Raw genomic sequence first — 21,600 nt, 5'->3', positions numbered from 1 at the left:
TGTCTACCAATGTCATGCCCATCTTTTATCTGTTCACTCAAAACATTTATAAAGTATAAACAGTGCTCACTTTTAGACTAGGGACTGCAAAAAGACTTAGTGAATGTTTTTTTAAACGTGGGAGTAATTATTAATAAACGGTGAACAAACAATTTCAAAATGCCTTTAGAATATGGTTCATCACGGACCCCTAAAATAAAGTGCGAGAGACATATGCAACTGCATGGCAAAGTCCAGAGTTCCATAGGGCTGTAGAGTCCACCGTGTTAGTCTGTCTGAGGTCCATGCTGGGACGCTGGCCTGGGCTTCCGGGCCCACAGGGTGGAGTAGACCGGCTGGCCTAACACAGAGGGTTGTTTCTGCTCCACTGCTCCACCCCCGACACTGACCTTGGTGATTAAAACATCCATGAAGCTCAGACTGGTAGTGAGACAACACTTTAAGAAGGGATGGGGGGGGGTTGAGGTAAGGGCACTGGTCAGGAGGGTGCCTCGTGTATGTGCGTGCACGCTGAAATACGAGTGCGTCCACATAGCACCTATTCCACCAGGAAGCAGGATATCACTGTGTGGAGGTAGAGGCAGAGAAGTAAACGAGTAGGGGGAAAGGCAAGTGACTGATTAGAAAACAGCTCTGGGCCCTTGACTCATATCTAAGCTCAACTGAGCAAAGCTCCTTTACTCCACATCACACACTAAACAAGTGTATGATGTGGAGCCTTAGGGACTATTGGCAAAGACCTCTGAGAAGCAATAAAGTAGCCACATTTTTGCAAAATCCCTGCTTAGATGTGTGGAGGACAAAATGGAAGATATGTGATTTGAAGAGAATGTATATAATTTGTAACGGCATGTTGAAAAAGAGAAATTGACGAGGACAGGAGCGGTGGACAGTAGAGATCAGTGTCAGGGCTATGGCAATTCCAGTATGTGCTTTCCCTCAGACAGACAGGTTGCAAGCGGAGGGAGACATTTCCACTAGTTACTGCTCTTAGATAAGGTAAGGTGTGCACACAATTCCAACCTCACAAACAGACAAGAAGCACACACCTATACTACGCAATGTTCTTTTTCCCAAACAAGTCACAGAGAACTGGGACTGGAGACCCCTCACTAATGATTAACTTAATGCAAAATATAAATTAACATTTACCACAGAAAACAACCCGATTATTACCAGGAAATACCTGCATATGTGAACTGAGAAAACAGACCAGCCCTGGAGAATTTTGAACAAACAGCCAGAGGCGGCTCGCCCATTAGGGAGTTAAGGGCAGCGCCACACTTGTGATTGGTCAAAAAAATACCTTTTAGGGATTATGTTTTAAATGCTCATAAAAGTGTGGTAAATGTGTAATTTGCCTGTTTCAAAAATATATTGTTAAAAACAAGATGTTCAGTTACTTGCCCCACAGTGACTGCCAACATTGTGCCAACATTGCTTGGATTGTGTTGCCAGCTATTTTCTATTAAGGGGAACAGCCCCAATGAAATCGGAGGTTTTCATAGCTCAAATGTGTGTCCGTTCAGTTAGATCTTCTGGCTCTAGTCTCCTTCCTCCCAAAAGTTATCTTGGAGAATTTCTAACTCGCAGAAAACACACCTGCCTTGAAGAATGTCTTAAATAAACAGCTTTTTAAACATATCTGTTTTCATTCATTGAGAATCAAAGTCCAGTGTGATAATGTCATCATCGATTGACCAAAAGGACAATCTTATGTAATCACGACTCAGTCGCAGAATATTGACCCACTGCTCTTCTCTGTATATTGCACAGTTAGTGTTGGTCAATGCAAGTTTATAAACCTACAGCCTGGAAAAATAAGTATGGTTTTCCATTACTTTCTATGGGCAAGGACTTAATACATCATGTGAAATAGGGAACTGCGCCATTATGACATAGTGTTTATATTTTGTTTCTATTATTTCCTTCTCTATTTCTATAATATTTATTCTACCCCACAGACAGGTGCTGAAGGCAATCAGTCAGCAGCTGGATGCCAGGTGGCCAGCGTGCCAGTCAGTCAGTCTCTAGTGCCTGGTGGTATCTAGCTGCTGTTGCTCAGCCTTTCCTCAAGCATGGAGCCTGTCTGGGCACGGACAATTCATGACACACTGTACTTGTCTTAGCTCATACTGGGATGGACTCACTGAGCTGAGGGGGTGGAGGTGGAGGTGCCTGAAAGAGTACACAGCTGCAGGGTCTCTCACCCAACTCTTACCACATATTCATTAGGGGATAGGCTGGTGAGTGTGTGTGGTTTTGTGAAACAGATGCAGGTTGAGGAAAACAACCACAAAAGCTAAACCTCACACAGTTCTTGACTTATCTGACTTACCTTTCTCAGTTCCTCTTACTATCACTTTTACGTGCACACGCACACATACACCAGGCATGCACACCTATCCTACCTTATCAAAACCCAATATTGTGAGATTATTATGGATTTGAACAGGACAGGGCAGGAACAATCCTGTATTTTCATTTTTTTGTTCATTTTACCAGTGAAGTGATGTCTCCCTCCCACCAGGTGAGCTGTGACGGCATATTCAGTAGTTAAAATAGAAAACATTTTGCAACAAAAATGTGAGATTTGCAACAAAAATGTGAAATTCTTATTGGACAAATTCAGTTAGTGCCTCATTGTTTTGGTGCATTTTCTTGTGTTTGGTGTCTGGTGAATACAACCCCTAACCACAACATCCCAGTGACAGCAGGCAGGCAGGTCACCAGCATGCTCAGGCATGTGGGACCATTGAGATCCTATTAAATTCAATACAGTTTATACAGCTGTTATATACATTACCTGTATAAATAGCCTATACAATATATATAAACAGACCATAAATGTCCAAATGTTGGTTTTCTTGGAAAGCTGTAAGTGCTATTATAACCAGGTAAAAAAATTGTGACCTACGAAGAGCCCTAGCTTAATGGCTATTTGGTGTGGGAGAGTGAGAAATTGTGGGGAGCCGGTGTCCAAGTAGGGTACACGTAGCTAGCTACAGTTGAAGTCGGAAGTTATGTTGGAGTCATTAGAACTCATTTTTCAACCACTCCACAAATGTCTTGTTAACAAACTATAGTTTTGGCAAGTCGGTTAGGACATCTACTTTGTGCATGACACAAGTAATTTTTCCAACAATTGTTTACAGACAGATTATTTCACTTAAAATGAACTGTATCACAATTCCAGTGAGTCAGAAGTTTACATACACTAAGTTGACTGTGCCTTTAAACAGCTTGAAAAATTTCAGAAAATGATGTCATGGTTTCAGAAGCTTCTGATAGGCTAATTGACATAATTTGTGTCCATTAGAGGTGTACCTGTGGATGTCTGGTTCATCCTTGGGAGCAATTTCCAAATGTCTGAAGGTACCACGTTCATCTGTACAAACAATAGTATGCAAGTATCAACACAATGGTACCACGCATCCATCATATCGCTCAGGAAGGAGACGTGTTCTGTCTCCTAGAGATGAATGTACTTTGGTACAAAAAGTGAAAATCAATCCCAGAACAACAGCAAAGGACATTATGAAGATGTTGGAGGAAACAGGTACAAAAGTATCTATATCCACAGTAAAACGAGTCCTATATCGACATAACCTGAAAGGCCAATCAGCAAGGAAGAAGCCACTGCTCTAAACCACCATAAAAAAGCCAGACTATGGTTTGCAACTGCACATGGGGACAAAGATCGTACCTTTTGGAGAAATGTCCTCTGGTCTGATGAAACAAAAATAAAACTGTTTGGCCATAATGACCATCGTTATGTTTGAAGGAAAAAGGGGGGCTTGCAAGAACACCATCCCAACCTTGAAGCATGGGGGTGGCAGCATCATAATGTGGGAGTGCTTTGCTGCAGGAGGGACTGGTGCACTTCACAAAATAGATGGCATCATGGAAAATAGGAAAATTATGTGGATATATTGAAGCAACATCTCAAGACATCAGTCAGGAAGTTAAAGCTTAGTTGCAAATGGGTTTTCCAAATGGACAATGACCCCAAGCATACTTCCAAAGTTGTAGCAAAATGGCTTAAGGACAACAATGTAAAGGTATTGGAGTGGCCATCACAAAGCATTGACTTCAATCCTATAGAAAATGTGTCTTACAAACCTGACTCAGTTACACCAGCTCTGTCAGGAGGAATGGGTCAAAATTCACCCAACTTATTGTGGGAAGCTTGTGGAAGGCTTTTTACTAGGATTAAATGTCAGGAATTGTGAAAAACTTCATTTAAATGTATTTGACTAAGGTGTATGTGAACTTCCGACTTCAACTGTATGTGTGTGGAAAACATTTGACATGTGGCTACTCGAAAATAGAATTCGAATCTATTACAAAGTCTAAGATATTTTGGGGTTGGAATTGGAGTATGTATTACGTTTTAAAATGTAGAGGTGAGGTAGCAACTTTTGACAGACTGGTTTCGTCCCGGAAAAACAAAAAATGGTTGTGGAGAGAAAAGTCCCACAATTTGCATAATCATTGTGATTAGAGGATAGCTGTGAGGGTGATCGAATAAGGATCAACTCCACGATTATCCTCAAGCACGTTAATGATAGAATGTTCTTATTTGAAGAGGAAAGGCCAGTCTCTTTGGCACATAACATAGAGTACATGGAGTGGATTAGCTAAAGAGATAAAGAAATTCTTCAAATTCATTATTTTACACAATATCTTATTAAAGCACTGGCAAACACTGGTTGACCAACTCCCTGACCAAAATGGCTGACCTTTACGCAATCATAAGAAGGTTAATGTCCATTCTAGCATTCTAATTCCAAATTCTATGTGTGGAAACACAGTGCGTGTATCTCAAACAGCAGCAAGCCCCTTACTGTAGATCTTACTCAACTGTTGAATGGACACTTTTTCAAAGTATATAGTGATGTGTTCAATGCTGGATATATAAGGACATGTATCCTTGTTGCATTTCATAAGCAGAAACTATTATGTATTTTTTGTTCTTAAGGCCACCCTTTAAAAGCTGTTCATTGAAACAGTACTGCTAATTACAATGACTGTCAATCAAAAGCCTCTTCCATTGGAATTATATTACATACGGACAATCAATCAGGCTTCAGATTCAATTTAACAGCAATCAGCGTCGGGTGGGTTTTCACAGATCAATGGTAATCTAATAATAATTTAGACTTTAAATGTGGATGGTTTGTTATTTTTAGAGCGCTCTCTCTCTCTCTCTCTCTCTCTCTCTCTCTCGCTCTCTCTCTCGCTCTCTCTCGCTCTCTCTCTCGCTCTCTCTCTCGCTCTCTCTCTCGCTCTCTCTCTCGCTCTCTCTCTCGCTCTCTCTCGCTCTCTCTCTCTCTCTCTCTCTCTCTCTCTCTCGCTCTCTCTCTCGCTCTCTCTCTCGCTCTCTCTCTCGCTCTCGCTCTCTCTCGCTCTCTCTCTCGCTCTCTCTCGCGCTCTCTCGCTCTCTCTCGCTCTCTCGCTCTCTCGCTCTCTCGCTCTCTCGCTCTCTCGCTCTCTCGACTCAACTTATGATAATGGCCCCAAAGCCTGTTGGTGACATTCCAAGTCTGAACCATCTCTCACTCTCTTCCATTACCATTACACAGTAAAATGTGTAGTGTTTCTTTTTGTTGCCAATAACATTGTCAAGCCAAAATCTCCTGTCTAATCCAATCAAGAGGCTCTTTGAACTTTGTGTGTATACAGTAAGTCTATTGACAGGACAAGTTATTAGTCTTTCATAAGTATTCTAGATGATTTGTGTTTCTGGTAACAAACAAACGGCCCCCATGAGACCCACAATAAGCCTGCAGTGAGAGAGGCAATGAGCAGCTACTGAAAAGAGACTGGCTCTAGCCTATAGCACATGAAAAAGACGACAGAGACACCATTGTATAATTTATCATATCTGGCTCCCTACACTACTTGGGCACATCCTAAATGGCACCCTATGCCCTACATAGTCCACTACATTTGACCAGAGCCCTATGGGCCCATAGCCAGGAGTTAAGAGGCTGGGTGGAATTGACAACCACCATTTACATCATCAAACATGCTCTTGCATCGGCTCACTTCTCCAACCCTCCTTTAAATTCCTATTCCAGGTTAGTTTAGTTGACCAGAAGATAAAACAAACGTTTACAACTTTTTACTGTTTTATGGCCTAGATTATCTGGTTCTCTTACGATGCGATAAGAGAGAGGGCCTACTTGCCATATGCCACTGAATACAACCCATACATTCATTAGACAACAACTGGGAGGAGATCCTTCTTCAGGCTTCAAAACAAAAACAGGGTAAAACATTGGTGACGGTTGGTCAGTTATTGTACGTTCAGACTCATTAGTTCTTTACTGCCTTTCCCCGGGATTTAAAAAAAATGTGGTGCTTTAAAGTATAAATTACTCGTTGTTTAGACTCGAAACGGCACAACGGAATATGTTTGAATGACTGTTAAAGTCAGACGTAAAAAGAGAAACCCTGTTAGCGTTTACCTGTCGCGTAACGTTAAAAGCTCTTTTGGCTGCAGCAAAGCAACACAACATTTGATAATCGACGAGATGGATTTAACTGTATGACATTGTTTGAGGCAGAGAATCCCACAAAACCAAAATATTTGAAATAGCAGATTTGAGTGATGAATGTTTGAGAGTGTTCAGTCGGTGAAAGAGAGACTGAGAACAAGAGCAGGAGAGACTGTACACCACTAAACCCAAAACAATAATAATGGGGTTTCTGACACGCAACAGCTGCCAAGAAAGATGATGTAGGCTATAAAAACGTAGCCTACTTAGTTCTGACTGTGGAATTATTAAAAGGTGTTACACATGATTAGACTTTACAAGTGTAGAGAACCCTGCACCTCAAGGCATCTGACGTGGCTCTCTTGTCTGTCAAGTAGTGTAATTAGTCAAGGAAAAATAATCTCCGATAAGATTGTGCACCGCAGTGCGCTAGCTGCATTACTACAGATCCTGGTTCGATACCGGGCTGTGTCGCAGCCGGCTGAGTCCGGGAGACCCACAATTGGCCGGGTGGGGTGGGGTGGGGGGTTTGGCCGGCCAGGAATTCCTTGTCTCATCGCGCTCTAGCGACTCCCGTGGCGGGCCGGAGGCATTCACGCCGACACCGTCACCAGGCGTACTGTGCTTCCACAGACACATTGGTGCGGCTGGCTTCCGGGTTAAGCGTGCATTGTGTCAAGAAGCAGTGCGGCTTGGCGGGGTTGTGTTTCAGTGTAGAATAGAATAGATCTATAACTTTAGAAGTAGCTTGATGTGCACTGTTATTGATTGGCTTAATGCTATATCTAGACTAACACCGGTTTCTCTTTCCCACAGATGGAATCAGATGTAGGTGGGCATGTCGAGGGAAAGCAGAGAGATAACATTGACCATCAGTCGTCCAGAGTTCTGATTCCCTATTTCAAGACACTTGGGGGGTATCCCAGAAAAATAGATACAATCCTTGTGATGGAGAGGAAATTTACCCTCGTGCAAAACAATTTTCAAGAGGGAGTGAGAGAGAGAAAGAGAGAGAGAGATTCTCATTAGATGCCTCTGCTCTGACGGGCATAGGGATGGGATCATCTTCCTCCCAGCAGCTGCCGAGTCCCTGTTATTCTACCACAGATTCATCGTGGCTCCCTAAGAGTCAGAAATGCATTCCGTGATTCCATTTGTCCCCTCTGCATTCTTCTCTGCAGACCCCTCCCCTGCTCTCCTCCCTCTGTATCTCTACTGTAATCTACATAATCGTTAAAACCTATTAACATCCTTATTCTGTGGGAGTGCACCCGAGTTATACACTGGCTTAACATTACATGGTGACCAGGCCTATAGCTTATATGGCTGCAGGTTAGGTAATGATTCAGTCAGGCCTACCTGGAATCAAATACTACTTGAAATCTTTCAAATATACTGCACATTGAGCGTTTGCTCAAGCAATTGTTTTAAATTGTATTTGAACCCAGGTATCGATGAAGTCAAGGGAGGATTTTTAGTGCTGCTACAGATATTGACAGGACTATTGACAGGACCTCCGGAGAGTTCGTCAGCAGTTAAACTCGTGTCACTATTGATCAGATGATTTAACCGATTGATCCCATCAATGATGAAGTATGGATGGAGAAGACAGAGAAGAGGAGAGGCACGAGGCCAGTGAGGCCAAACAGTTGACTCCCTCCCATAATGACTTATCACTGAATTCTTGTGCCTCGCTAGATCTCCTGAATCCATGTTTAATTCAAGTCAACTGCATACCATATGTACTGCAGTAGCTAATTCTCTAACTCTAAAATCCAGAAAAATAACCTAATAACCGTAATACCCTTGAAGATTACTCTCACTAGAGTGCAGTCTATTCTATAACACATAACTGTTATAGTGCATTGCTGTTCAGTTCTTACCCCGTTGTAGCAGCGCTTCTCCTCGGAGCCGGTGAAGTGGTATGGCTGCTTGGTGTGGCACTTCTGGATGAAGTCCTTGAAGAAGTTGTTGACGTCTGCCAGTGAGATGACGCAGACGGCCGAGTTTGCACTGGGTTCCGGGGAGTCTGGCTTGGACCGGGCAAAGGCGGCGAACAGCACGTCCTCCCCTTCCTTCAGCCCCATCTCCTGCCTCAGCTCGCGGCCCGCCTTGGCCACGTGGGCTGCCTGGAGGACGTTAAACACCTCGATGCTGGCTGAGCGCCGCCGCCTCCTCCTCTCCGTCAGGATGCACTCGAATGGCATCTCTACGTAGCGCCGCAGCTCCGGGTCCGTGCCGCACATGCGGACGATGCGGGTGTGGTAAACCTGCGAGCTGTGGCCCTCGCGCTGCACGGTGAGGAAGTAGGCGTGGTAGCCGCTCTGGAAGGAATAGACATACTGGAGGTGGTGGTCGCCGCGGAGGCCCGGGGCCAAATTCATGTAGGACTGGTCGGAGAAGAAGCGGAAACCATCTTGGGTTTCTTTCATCTGACGCACTGAGATGGTGTGGTGTTGTGGCTGCTGGGCCTGGGGGCTGGAGATCATCCGGGATGGGCTTCCGGGGATCTCAGAGTTTCCTACGAAGAATCGCACCACGCCTCCGCTCTCCACGTTCAGCACACGGGACCCCAGGGGGCTAGTCACGCAGTCGGGGCAGCCATGCCGTCCTCCTTGATCTGTCTTGGGTGAATACATGCACTGTACCTCCCTGTCCACCTTCTTTCTCTCCAGCAGGTGGCGACGGCAGACACCGGCGTCCGCTGAGCCGCAGCTGAACAGCTCATCGTCATAATAACGCTCCACAAGCAGGGCCATGTTATAGTTGTCCACCACAGCGTTGGTCTTTCCGCAGGCTCCATCCTGACAACTAGGACCACACCGCCTTCTGACAGCGCCTTCAGACACGGGCCCGGTCTGGTACTCCGACAGCTTGGTCAGGTTCTCTGACAGTGCGTAGATTCGGTTCACGGCACCAATGTAGACGATCCCCTCGAAGGTTACCAGGTTCTGAATGGCGGAGATGGCCTCAAAAGTGGGCAGGTCGTAGGTCACAGACAGGTTGAGTTTGGAGTTCTCAGCTGCCTCATTACACTGACCCATCACCACGGACCCAGAGAAACAAAGAGCCCAGCGGATGATCACAATGTGAGCGATGTCCAACAAGCAGATATTCTTCATCCTGTTCCAAAAAAAAGTTTTAAAATGAGTTCAAAATGAGGAATTACTTATTCAGAACACTTGTGTGTATAAGGTAGTAGTTGTGGAATTGTTAGGTTAGATTACTCGTTGGTTATTACTGCATTGTCGGAACGAGAAGCACAAGCATTTCGTTACACTCGCATTAACATCTGCTAACCATGTGTATGTGACAAATACAATTTGATTTGATTTGATTTTGAGAACAGTCACTAACACAAAGAAAACACCATCCATTTTTTAAATGTCTTCCTCGATTGCCCTCACTTGATCAGACAGAGCTACAGTTGAAGTTGGAAGTTTACATACACTTAGTTTTGAGTCATTAAAACTCATTTTTCAACCGCAACTATAGTTTTGGCAAGTTGGTTAGGACATCTACTTTGTGCATGGTACAAGTAATTTCTCCAACAATTGTTTACAGACAGATTACTTCACGTATAATTCACTGTATCACAATTCCACTGGGTCAGAAGTTTACATACACTAAATTGACTGTGCCTTTAAACAGCTTGGAAAATTCCAGAAAATTATGTCATGGCTTTACAAGCATCCGATAGGCTAATTTACATAATTTGAGTCAATTGGAGGTGTACCTGCGGATGTATTTCAAGGCCTACCTTCAAACGCAGTACCTCTTTGCTTGACATCATGGGAAAATCAAAAGAAATCAGCCAAGACCTCGGAAAAAATATTGTAGACCTCCACAAGTCTGGTCCATCCTTGAGAGCAATTTCCATACACCTGAAGGTACCACGTTGATCTGTACAAACAATAGTACGCAAGTCTAAACACCATGGGACCATGCAGCCGTCATACCGCTCAGGAAGGAGACACGTTCTGTCTCCTAGAGATGATATGAAAAGTGTGGTGTGAAAAGTGCAAATCAATCCCAGAACAACAGCAAAGGACCTTGTGAAGATGCTGGAGGAAAGTACAAAAGTATCTATATACACAATAAAACGAGTCCGATATCAACATAACCTGAAAGGACGCTCAACAAGGAAGAAGCCACTGCTCCAAAACCGCCATAGAAAAGCCAGACTACGGTTTGCAACTGCACATGGGGACAAAGATCATACTTTTTGGAGAAATGTCCTCTGGTCTGATGAAACAAAAATATAACTGGGGAGGCTTGCAAGTCGAAGAACATCATCCCAACCTTGAAGCATGGGGGTGGCAGCATCATGTTGTGGGGGTGCTTTGCTGCAGGAGGGACTGGTGCACTTCACCAAATAGATGGCATCACGAGGATGGAACATTATGTGGATATATTGAAGCAACATCTCAAGACATCAGTCAGGAAGTTAAAGCTTGGTCGCAAATGGGTCTTCCAAATGGACAATGACCCCAAGCATACTTCCAAAGTTGTGGCAAAATGGTTTAAGGACAACAAAGTCAAGGTATTGGAGTGGCTAGTACCCTGACCTCAATCCTATAGAAGATAGGAAGAACAGAACTGAAAAAGCGTGTGCGAGCAAGGAGGCCTACAAACCTGACTCAGTTACACCAGCTCTGTCTGGAGGGATGGGTCAAAATTCACACAACTTATTGTGGGAAGTTTGTGGAAGGCTACCCGAAAAGTTTGACCCAAGTTAAACAATTTAGAGACAATGCTACCAAATAATAATTGAGTGTATGTAAACTTCTGACCCACTGGGATTGTGATGAAAGAAATAAAAGCTGTGTCAGCGATTGGGTGCAGAGATGTAGCGGAGTCAGGCGCAGGACACAGCTTAGAGCAAAACAACTGAGTTTACTCAATAAAATAAACAGGCAATATTCCAACAAGGCGAAGTCAAACTAACACCTACAACAACCACTAAGACACCAACAATCACGGACAGAACAGAAAGATATGCCAGAGGGTTAAATAAGGAACATAATATGGGAATTGAAACCAGGTGTGTGTAATACAGACAGAACAAAATGAAACATGGATCGGTGGTGACTAGAACCGCCGAACACCGCCCGCCGAACATCGCCCGAACAAGGAGAGGGGCCGACTTCGGCGGAAGTCGAGACAAGCTGAAATAAATCATTCTCAGTACTATTATTCTGACATTTCATATTATTAAAATAAAGTGGTCATCCTAACTGACCCGAGACAGGGATGTAAGGTGTATGTCAACTTCCGACTTCAACTGTATATGGAGAAAAAGGAGCATTATCTTGCTAAAAATAGAGACCATTAGAAACACAAGAGAGAGAGGGACAATTTGCTTGTCAGCTCGGCACACATATGGATCTGTGTTTTGGGGTTAAAAGCCATGGTTTACTCACTCCACCACAGCATCACCTCAGTAATATCACTGTTGCTGAAAGCCGATATGGGAGCTTTAATAGAGCCCTACTTCAATATCAAACACATCAGCACTTCTACTATGACTCGTTATTATTGTGAACAAGCCAATCGCTGACACTCATGAGGGACTGGAGTCCTGTTGCTGATGTGCTGACTGAGGGACAATAAAGTCGTAGGCTATTGAAGTAGCGTGCCGCTGTGTTGACCGAGCACCACCAAACACCATTGAGCACCACTTCTGTGGTTCCAAATTCCATCCACAGTGCGACCCAACATGGTGAATCATGGTGGAGTCGTGGACACAGCAGCCCTCCCTCTCTGCAGGGCGATGCAACCAACCACGGCGCTAAGTTTAGAAAATGTCTCCAAGGTAGCGGGAGATAGAACTCAATGAAAACAATGCAGGGGGACTTTGAGTGGTGCTCTGTACAAAATGATAAATAGTTGGTGCAGGCCACTTAAATGGCAATCCACTGGGGAATGCTTTTAGGGTCTGTCAGAGTGTCAGAGAAAGAGGGAGTGTGGAAGAGAGAGAGCGAGAGAGAGAGAAATAGAGAGAGATTTTCGACCCCATGCATGATAGTCATCAGATAATTTGCAAGTATGATCCATATCAGGGCGATCTGAGTTGGTGGTTCAGCACGTTTTTATCAAGACAACAAAAACTGCAGGAGAGAAAGCCCAACAGAACCCCTCAGAGTTTTTTTTTTAGCTTATATTGTCGATTCTCAGAAAAAACAATAAATGGAACTGGTATAGGAAGTTATGTTATTGATATTTTCAGACAATTGATCCAACTCATTATCATATAAAATGGTTGATTCCCCAGCCATCATGTAATGGGCTATGGAAATGATGATTTCTATTATATAATGAATGATACAGTATGTACTTAATTACTGCAAACAAGTTATTGATTAACCCTCTGGGATTTCTTTAGGATATTAACTGCCCTAAAACATAGAACCATTACAAGATTGTAAAAAACGAAACAATAAGAATGTTTTATTGTCACATACACCAGATAGGTGCAGTGAAATATGTTGTTTTACAGGGTCCGCCAAAAGTCGTGCAAGTTAACATCGAAATAAATCAGTGGAAAGTGGTAAATTAAGCAATTAACATGGACCATCACCAGTCCAGAGTTCTGACTACTATACTATTTTCAAGGATGGAGGGGAGCCAAAGTGGCAGGTGTGCATACTGGTCAAGTGACTAGTTTGTTTTTTAAAACTTAAAATGATGAGTAAGAGTGAGGAACAAAAACACATTTTCTCGACTCCACATTCTACCACGCACCTGCTCCACTCCCGAAACAATTCATTCCCTATAAGAGGTGTTATTGCAAGGAACAATGACTTATCCTAAGTAAATACAGCTTTGAGAAACAGAATATTTGAGGATATATTGTGATTTAAAGAGAGGGAAATGACTCATGGGAGAAATTGCTCTGTGAGGGAACACGCGGACATTTCTGTGAGACTATTTCTGGAGATTTTGGTTAGTGTAGGCTATAAATTCTGAGCATATTATAATGCATGTATTGCAAAACGTAGGCTATTTGGACAATCGTATTTTCTTTAATCATTGAAATAATTCAGTAATGGCCATTGTGCGCAATTGTTTTGTTTTTGCATGGAATAATCTGACATTTGTAGATCTGACTGTGCTCTTCAAGAGGTGATGATATTTCAACCAAATAGTATAACGTTTATTTATCAATCCTTTGTAAACGGCGATGGAATTTGCGGAGCTGTGGGTCTTGCCCCAAAGAAGGTAAATCGAACGCTCTACACCTTATTGGGACGTTGTATTGAAAACGACCTATAAAGCAATGACGAGTGTTTCGTGGATGAGTCACAGGCTACAAAGTCATTCAAAGTAAAGCAAACATGAACAATAGAAAGGCAAAAATAGAACTTACCTGTCAGTTAGGCAACTATCTCAGTTATGTTTTGGTTTCTTCTTTCAAATCATAGTAAGCCCACAAAAACCCATGCATGCATGCATCAACGTTTTGACGGCTAAAGAACAAATTGATGCGCAGGAGATGTTTGACTTTGAATACTCTTATCAGACGTTTTCCCTTTCTTTTCACAACGATCACAACCGTTTTCCCGTTTCTCAGACAAAGTTCGACTCTTTCTGACTCCGATTCACAAGCTGCGGACCTGTGTGACTCAGGATATAATGTAGATGTGTAGGTCACACACACACAGGCATTCTAAACCCCTGCGTATTTTTGGCCGCTTTAGCGCGCGACGCTCCTCCTCTCGACTACTGTACTGCGGGTGGTTGGAAGGCGCGCGATTACACTCGGGTGAGTTTACAGGTTTCATCGATAGCAACGCTAACTTTTCTCAGTATTGTTCAGTCTTTAGCTTAGTTCCCACATTGTATGTTAATTAATAATTATATGTGCCATAACAAGTAAATAAAATAGCCTATAACTCGTTATAGAAGCACCTTTCCTTCTCACTAGAAAAACGATACAACATTCCACCTGACTTTCCCCAAGAAAGACCACTGACTCAGTCTATTCTTAATTATTGGTTGTCAAGTTAAAAATGCTCCCTTAGCTATCAATAGAGAGGCAAGTTCTGGCAACAGCTCTGGTGGACATTCCTGCAGTCAGCATGCCAATTGCACACTCCTTCAAAACTTGAGACATCTGTAACATTGTGTTGTGTGACAAAACGGCACATTTTAGAGTGGCCTTTTATTGTCCTCAGCACAAGGTGCACCTGTGTAATGATCATGCTGTTTAATCGGCTCCTTGATATGCCACACCTGTCAGGTGGATTCATTATTTTGGCAAAGGAGAAATGCTCACTAACAGGGATGTAAAGAAATTTGTGCATACAATTTGCGAGAAATAAGCTTCTGTGTGTATGGAACATTTCTTGGGATCTTAAATCTCAGCTCATTAAACATGGGACCAACACTTTACATGTTGTGTTTATATTTCTGTTCAGTATATATACACGCAGTACACAGGTGATTGGAAGTGACTGGGATGGCACAATACAATTGGGGACTTATTTCCATTGTGGTCTGCATTTCTTTTTTTTTACAGACACATTACATAGATACAGACACATTACATAGATACAGACACATTACATAGATACAGACACATTACATAGATACAGACACATTACATAGATACAGACACATTACATAGATACAGACACATTACATAGATACAGACACATTACATAGATACAGACACATTACATAGATACAGACACATTACAGAGATACAGACACATTACATAGATACATACACATTACATAGATACAGACACATTACATAGATACAGACACATTACAGAGATACAGACACATTACATAGATACAGACACATTACATAGATACAGACACATTACATAGATACAGACACATTACAGAGATACAGACACATTACATAGATACAGACACATTACAGAGATATAGACACATTACATAGATACAGACACGTTACAGAGATACAGACACATTACATAGATACAGACACATTACATAGATACAGACACATTACATAGATACAGACACATGACATAGATACAGACACATTACAGAGATACAGACACATTACATAGATACAGACACATTACATAGATACAGACACATTACATAGATACAGACACATTACAGAGATACAGACACATTACATAGATACAGACACATTACAGAGATATAGACACATTACATAGATACAGACACGTTACAGAGATACAGACACATTATATAGATACAGACACATTACATAGATACAGACACATTACATAGATACAGACACATTACATAGATACAGACACATTACATAGATACAGACACATTACATAGATACAGACACATTACATAGATACAGACACATTACAGAGATACAGACACATTACATAGATACAGACACATTACATAGATACAGACACATTACAGAGATACAGACACATTACATACATACATACATACATACACATTACATACATACATACACATTACATAGATACAGACACATTACATAGATACAGACACATTACATAGATACAGACACATTACAGAGATACAGACACATTACATACATACATACATACACATTACATACATACATACACATTACATACATACAGACACATTACAGAGATACAGACACATTACATAGATACAGACACATTACAGAGATACAGACACATTACATAGATACAGACACATTACATACATACAGACACATTACATACATACATACACATTACAGAGATACAGACACATTACATAGATACAGAAACATTACATAGATACAGACACATTACATAGATACAGACACATTACATACATACATACACATTACAGAGATACAGACACATTACATAGATACAGACACATTACAGAGATACAGACACATTACAGAGATACAGACACATTACATAGATATAGACACATTACATAGATACAGACACATTACAGAGATACAGACACATTACATAGATACAGACACATTACAGAGGTAGAGCATGGCGCTTGTAACGCCAGGGTAGTGGGTTCAATCCCCGGGACCACCCATACGTAGAATGTATGCACACATGACTGTAAGTCGCTTTGGATAAAAGCGTCTGCTAAATGGCATATATTATTATTATTATTATTATATAGACACATTACATAGATACAGACACGTTACAGAGATACAGACACATTACATAGATACAGACACATTACAGAGATACAGACACATTACATAGATACAGACACATTACATAGATACAGACACATTACATACATACATACACATTACATAGATACAGACACATTACATAGATACAGACACATTACATAGATACAGACACATTACATAGATACAGACACATTACATAGATACAGACACGTTACATAGATACAGACACATTACATAGATACAGACACATTACATAGATACAGACACATTACATAGATACAGACACATTACAGAGATACAGACACATTACATAGATACAGACACATTACAGAGATATAGACACATTACATAGATACAGACACGTTACAGAGATACAGACACATTACATAGATACAGACACATTACATAGATACAGACACATTACATAGATACAGACACATTACATAGATACAGACACATTACATAGATACAGACACATTACATAGATACAGACACATTACAGAGATACAGACACATTACATACATACATACATACACATTACATACATACATACACATTACATAGATACAGACACATTACATAGATACAGACACATTACATAGATACAGACACATTACAGAGATACAGACACATTACATACATACATACATACACATTACATACATACATACACATTACATAGATACAGACACATTACAGAGATACAGACACATTACATAGATACAGACACATTACATAGATACAGACACATTACATAGATACAGACACATTACATACATACAGACACATTACATACATACATACACATTACAGAGATACAGACACATTACATAGATACAGACACATTACATAGATACAGACACATTACATAGATACAGACACATTACATACATACATACACATTACAGAGATACAGACACATTACATAGATACAGACACATTACAGAGATACAGACACATTACAGAGATACAGACACATTACATAGATATAGACACATTACATAGATACAGACACATTACATAGATACAGACACATTACATAGATACAGACACATTACATAGATACAGACACATTGCATAGATATAGACACATTACATACATACAGACACATTACATACATACAGACACATTACAGAGACACAGACAAAAAAAAAGGTTATACTATTCACACATTAGCCAGCTTTTGCCATTCTTTTCTAAAGTGGTTATGGCTGGTATGGCTTTGAATTGCTGTGGTTGTTTGTTCTACTCAACAGCTCTGGGATACACAGTACCAGTCAAAAGTTTGGACACACCTGCTCATTCAATGTTTTTTCTTTATTTTGACTATTTTCTACATGGTAGAATAATAGTGAAGACATTAAAAGTATGAAATAACAGAAATGGAATCATGTAGTAACCCAAAAAGTTTTAAACAAATATATTTTATATTTGAGATTCTTCAAATAGCCACCCTTTGCCTTGACGACAGTTTTGCACACTCTTGGCATTCTCTCAACCAGCTTCACGAGGAATGCTTTTCCAACAGTCTTGAAGGAGTTCCCACGTATGCTGAGCACTTGTTGGCTGTTTTTTCTTCACTCTGTGGTCCAACTCATCCCAAACCATCTCAACTGGGTTGAGGTTGGGTGATTGTGGAGGCCAGGTCATCTGATGCAGCACTCCATCACTATCCTTGGTCAAATAGCCCTTCAACAGCCTGGAGGTGGGTTTTGGGTCATTGTCCTGTTGAAAAACAAATGATAGTCCCACTAAGTGCAAACCAGATGGGATGGCATATCACTTTAAAATGCTGTGGTAGCCATGCTGGTTAAGTGTGCCTTGAATTCTAAGCACCCCCACATGATCACACCTCCTCCTCCATGCTTCACGGTGGGAAACACACATGCAGAGATCATCCGTTCTACTACTCTGCCTCTCACTAAGACAAGGTGGTTGGAACTTAAAATCTCCAATTTGTCCATTGCTCGTGTTTCTTGTCCCAAGCAAGTCTCTCCTTCTTATTTGTGTCCTGTAGTGGTTTCTTTGCAGCAATTCAACCATGAAGGGCTGATTCACACAGTCTCCTCTGAACGTTGATGTTGAGATGTGTCTGTTTCTTGAACTCTGTGAAATATCTGACGTGCAGTTAAGTCTAATGAACTTATCCTCTGCAGCAGAGGTAACTCTGGGTCTTTCTTTCCTGTGGCGGTCCTCATGAGAGTCAGTTTCATCATAGCGCTTGATGGTTTTTGCGACTGCACTTGAAGAAAAAAGTTATTGATATGTTCCGTATTGACTGACCTTCATCTCTTAAAGTAATGATGGACAGTTGTTTCTCTTTGCTTGTTTGAGCTGTTCTTGCCATAATATGGACTTTTACCAAATAGGGCCATCTTCTGTATACCACCACTACCTTGTCACAACACAACTGACTGCCTCAAACGCATTAAGAAGGAAAGAAATTCCACAAATGAACTTTTGACAAGGCACACCTGTTAATTGAAATGCATTCCAGGTGACTAACTCTGTCGTCAACGCTGTCGTCAAGGCAAAGGGTGGCTACTTTGAGGAATCTCAAATATAAAATATATTTTGATTTGTTTAACACTTTTTTACTTACCACATGGTTCCATATGTGTTGTTTCATAGTGTTGATGTATTCACTATTATTCTACAATGTAGAAAATATTAAAAATAAAGAAAAACTCTGCAATGACTAGGTGTGTCCAAGCTTTTGACAGGTACTGTAAAAATCTGTTCTTACCAGATAGACTCATATTTAAAACAGTGAATGTTAGAGTCTCTGGCTGTGGTATTATGCTGGTGGACATCTTAAACAAATGAAAAATGGTTGGATCGATACCTGGGGGCTGAGTCCGTGATAATTCTATGGACCAGACTAAAAGTTGAATTAATATGACTATATTTTCCACGGATAGCCAGGCTAGCTGCTTAAAATGCTCGACCTCAAGACGAGAATGCGGGGGGGAAATTTAAGTACAATTCTCATAAACTGGTCTGTAGCATATTCATTCGATGCTTTGGGCTGCTGGTGAACCATGATGTGCAGGCATAATCAAAGTGACACTGGACTAGCGCACTTGCACAAAAACTGCATAAAAACAAATAATTTTCCCGTCAGAGTTGTGTTTCCATCAAATGGACTTGTTGCAGATAAAATTCGGTGGACAAAATACGTAAACACATAGTTAAATGGGTTTCCATTAATTTTCAACTCTAGGCCTACTGATAGTTTTGTCACAAGAAACATTAGGCATAGCGAATTAGTGCACTCTGGTATCGGTACTTGCGCTCTAAGCGGAAAGCTTGCAGATGCAGTAAAGATATAGCCTACACGATGAGATTATTATGGACAAAAGTGAGAGATCATTTTGATTTGTCGAACGGCAGTCGAAGCATCGATCATCACGTCACCAGAATAAGACCCTCAGAATGTATTGAAAGGAGCATCAAGCTCACCACCGTGCACTTTCACCACCCTGTGAAGTTCATCACAACATATTTCCTCTGGCCTAATAAAGTACATGCTTTGCCATGATGTCGTGTCATTTTCTTTACTTTACTCGCATAAAAAGGTCGGATGGAAACCTGGTTAATGTCAAGCCATTTGGAGGATGCTGGAATTATATTTTCGACAAACGTGTGAATGCCTTCAGGATACTTTTGAAGTAGCCCAAATCAGATTAAAACCATTGTGACTGGTTGTGTTTATGCCACATAAAAAAAAGTTCATTTTAAAGTTAAATTACAAATATTTAGGCAATATCGAAGCTTTCCTTCTCGCTCGGATTGGAGAGGAGGCAGAACATGTTAAGCTTTCCTGAATAACTGGACAACGATTCATTGCATTGTGGTGTTGTAGCTTAGTCTAGGTAGGACACTTGTATTGTCCCTAAACAAGATCAATAGGGGAGCTTTTTAAACTGAGAGCGTCTCATGTTTTCACTGTTCTTTCATGAGCAATGATGCACCTGGCTTCTCTGCTGCCTGTATCAGCCCGTCCCATTGGTTCTTGTGGATTCATATCGAAATTTAATGCTCATTTGAATGTTTTTTATGTGTGGGACGATTCTTAGTTAGCCTATTGCAGATCTGTACAAACGATCCATCTACCGCTATTGTCACTATGAATGGCGGATAGAGGACCGGTTAGGCAGTTAGACTGGTAGACTGTACTAAATACCTGTGGTATAGTTAGCACATGGAAAAGTGTAGTGCGTAAGGGAAGTAACAACACACATTTATAATGGGGAGGCACATTCAAGCAGATGAGGAAATGTGGCTAGGATGAAATAAATTATATAGTAAAACCTGCAAAAGAGCAAATGTAAACCAGGGATAAAACACACTACCCTCCCCCTGTGCCCAATAAAACACCACACAACTCTCCCCTATTTTGGACTCCCTCCCCACCACAGTAAATTTCAAACGGGTCCTAACCCAGCTGAGTGTGTCACCTATGAATCACGGTGGACAGCACAATGATCACTTTGTCCCACTTTCCTGAAACCAGGCTATTGAAGTGAAAGGGAGTTGGGAAATCAAGATAACAGTGTAACGTTTGGTGAACATAAAATGCGCAGGCACGCTGGTCAGTAGGAGACTATTCACTTTCTACAGTGACTGCAGAAGTGACGGTGACCTTTGACTTCTGAGGGAGGACGACTTCTTTGAGACTGTTGAGTGTGATGGAACAAGTGACAACAGTAAGCGAGAGCAAGTAACACAAGTGCCCTTCGTATGACTTCATTCTAGTGACTGGTGAACTGGTGAATGTAACATGTGAATCAGGCGCCATGTGTTTGGGCGAGGTGCACCCTTACCATAGTCACCCACTTGGCAACAGTGGTTGTAATAATCTGTCACACCCGACATTATCTGGTTGTAGCCTATGTGAGAGTGTTCTGTTCAAGTGCACATACATCCTGCTAATGTTTCTGTGAGTCAACGCTCTACCCTTATTCTGTCAACA

General features: G+C 41.5%; 1 protein-coding gene across 1 annotated transcript in view; it reads right to left on the bottom strand.

Annotated features, from left to right (window-relative positions):
* The window catches only part of LOC118400969 (hepatocyte growth factor receptor-like), a 73,089-nt gene extending 58,865 nt beyond the window's left edge, over nt 1–14,224 (bottom strand). The window contains exons 1-2 of the mRNA XM_035798029.2: nt 13,873–14,224; nt 8,387–9,626 (exon numbers count right to left, since the gene is read on the bottom strand). Coding sequence (XP_035653922.2) covers nt 8,387–9,625 — 1,239 coding nt within the window. The 5' untranslated portion in view covers nt 9,626; nt 13,873–14,224. The remainder of the gene's footprint in view (nt 1–8,386; nt 9,627–13,872) is intronic.
* Between the last annotated feature and the right edge of the window lie 7,376 nt (nt 14,225–21,600).

This window comes from Oncorhynchus keta, chromosome 22, assembly GCF_023373465.1.
Source record: "Oncorhynchus keta strain PuntledgeMale-10-30-2019 chromosome 22, Oket_V2, whole genome shotgun sequence".
Classification (NCBI taxonomy): domain Eukaryota; kingdom Metazoa; phylum Chordata; class Actinopteri; order Salmoniformes; family Salmonidae; genus Oncorhynchus; species Oncorhynchus keta.
This window is presented reverse-complemented; position numbering and strand designations above follow the sequence as displayed.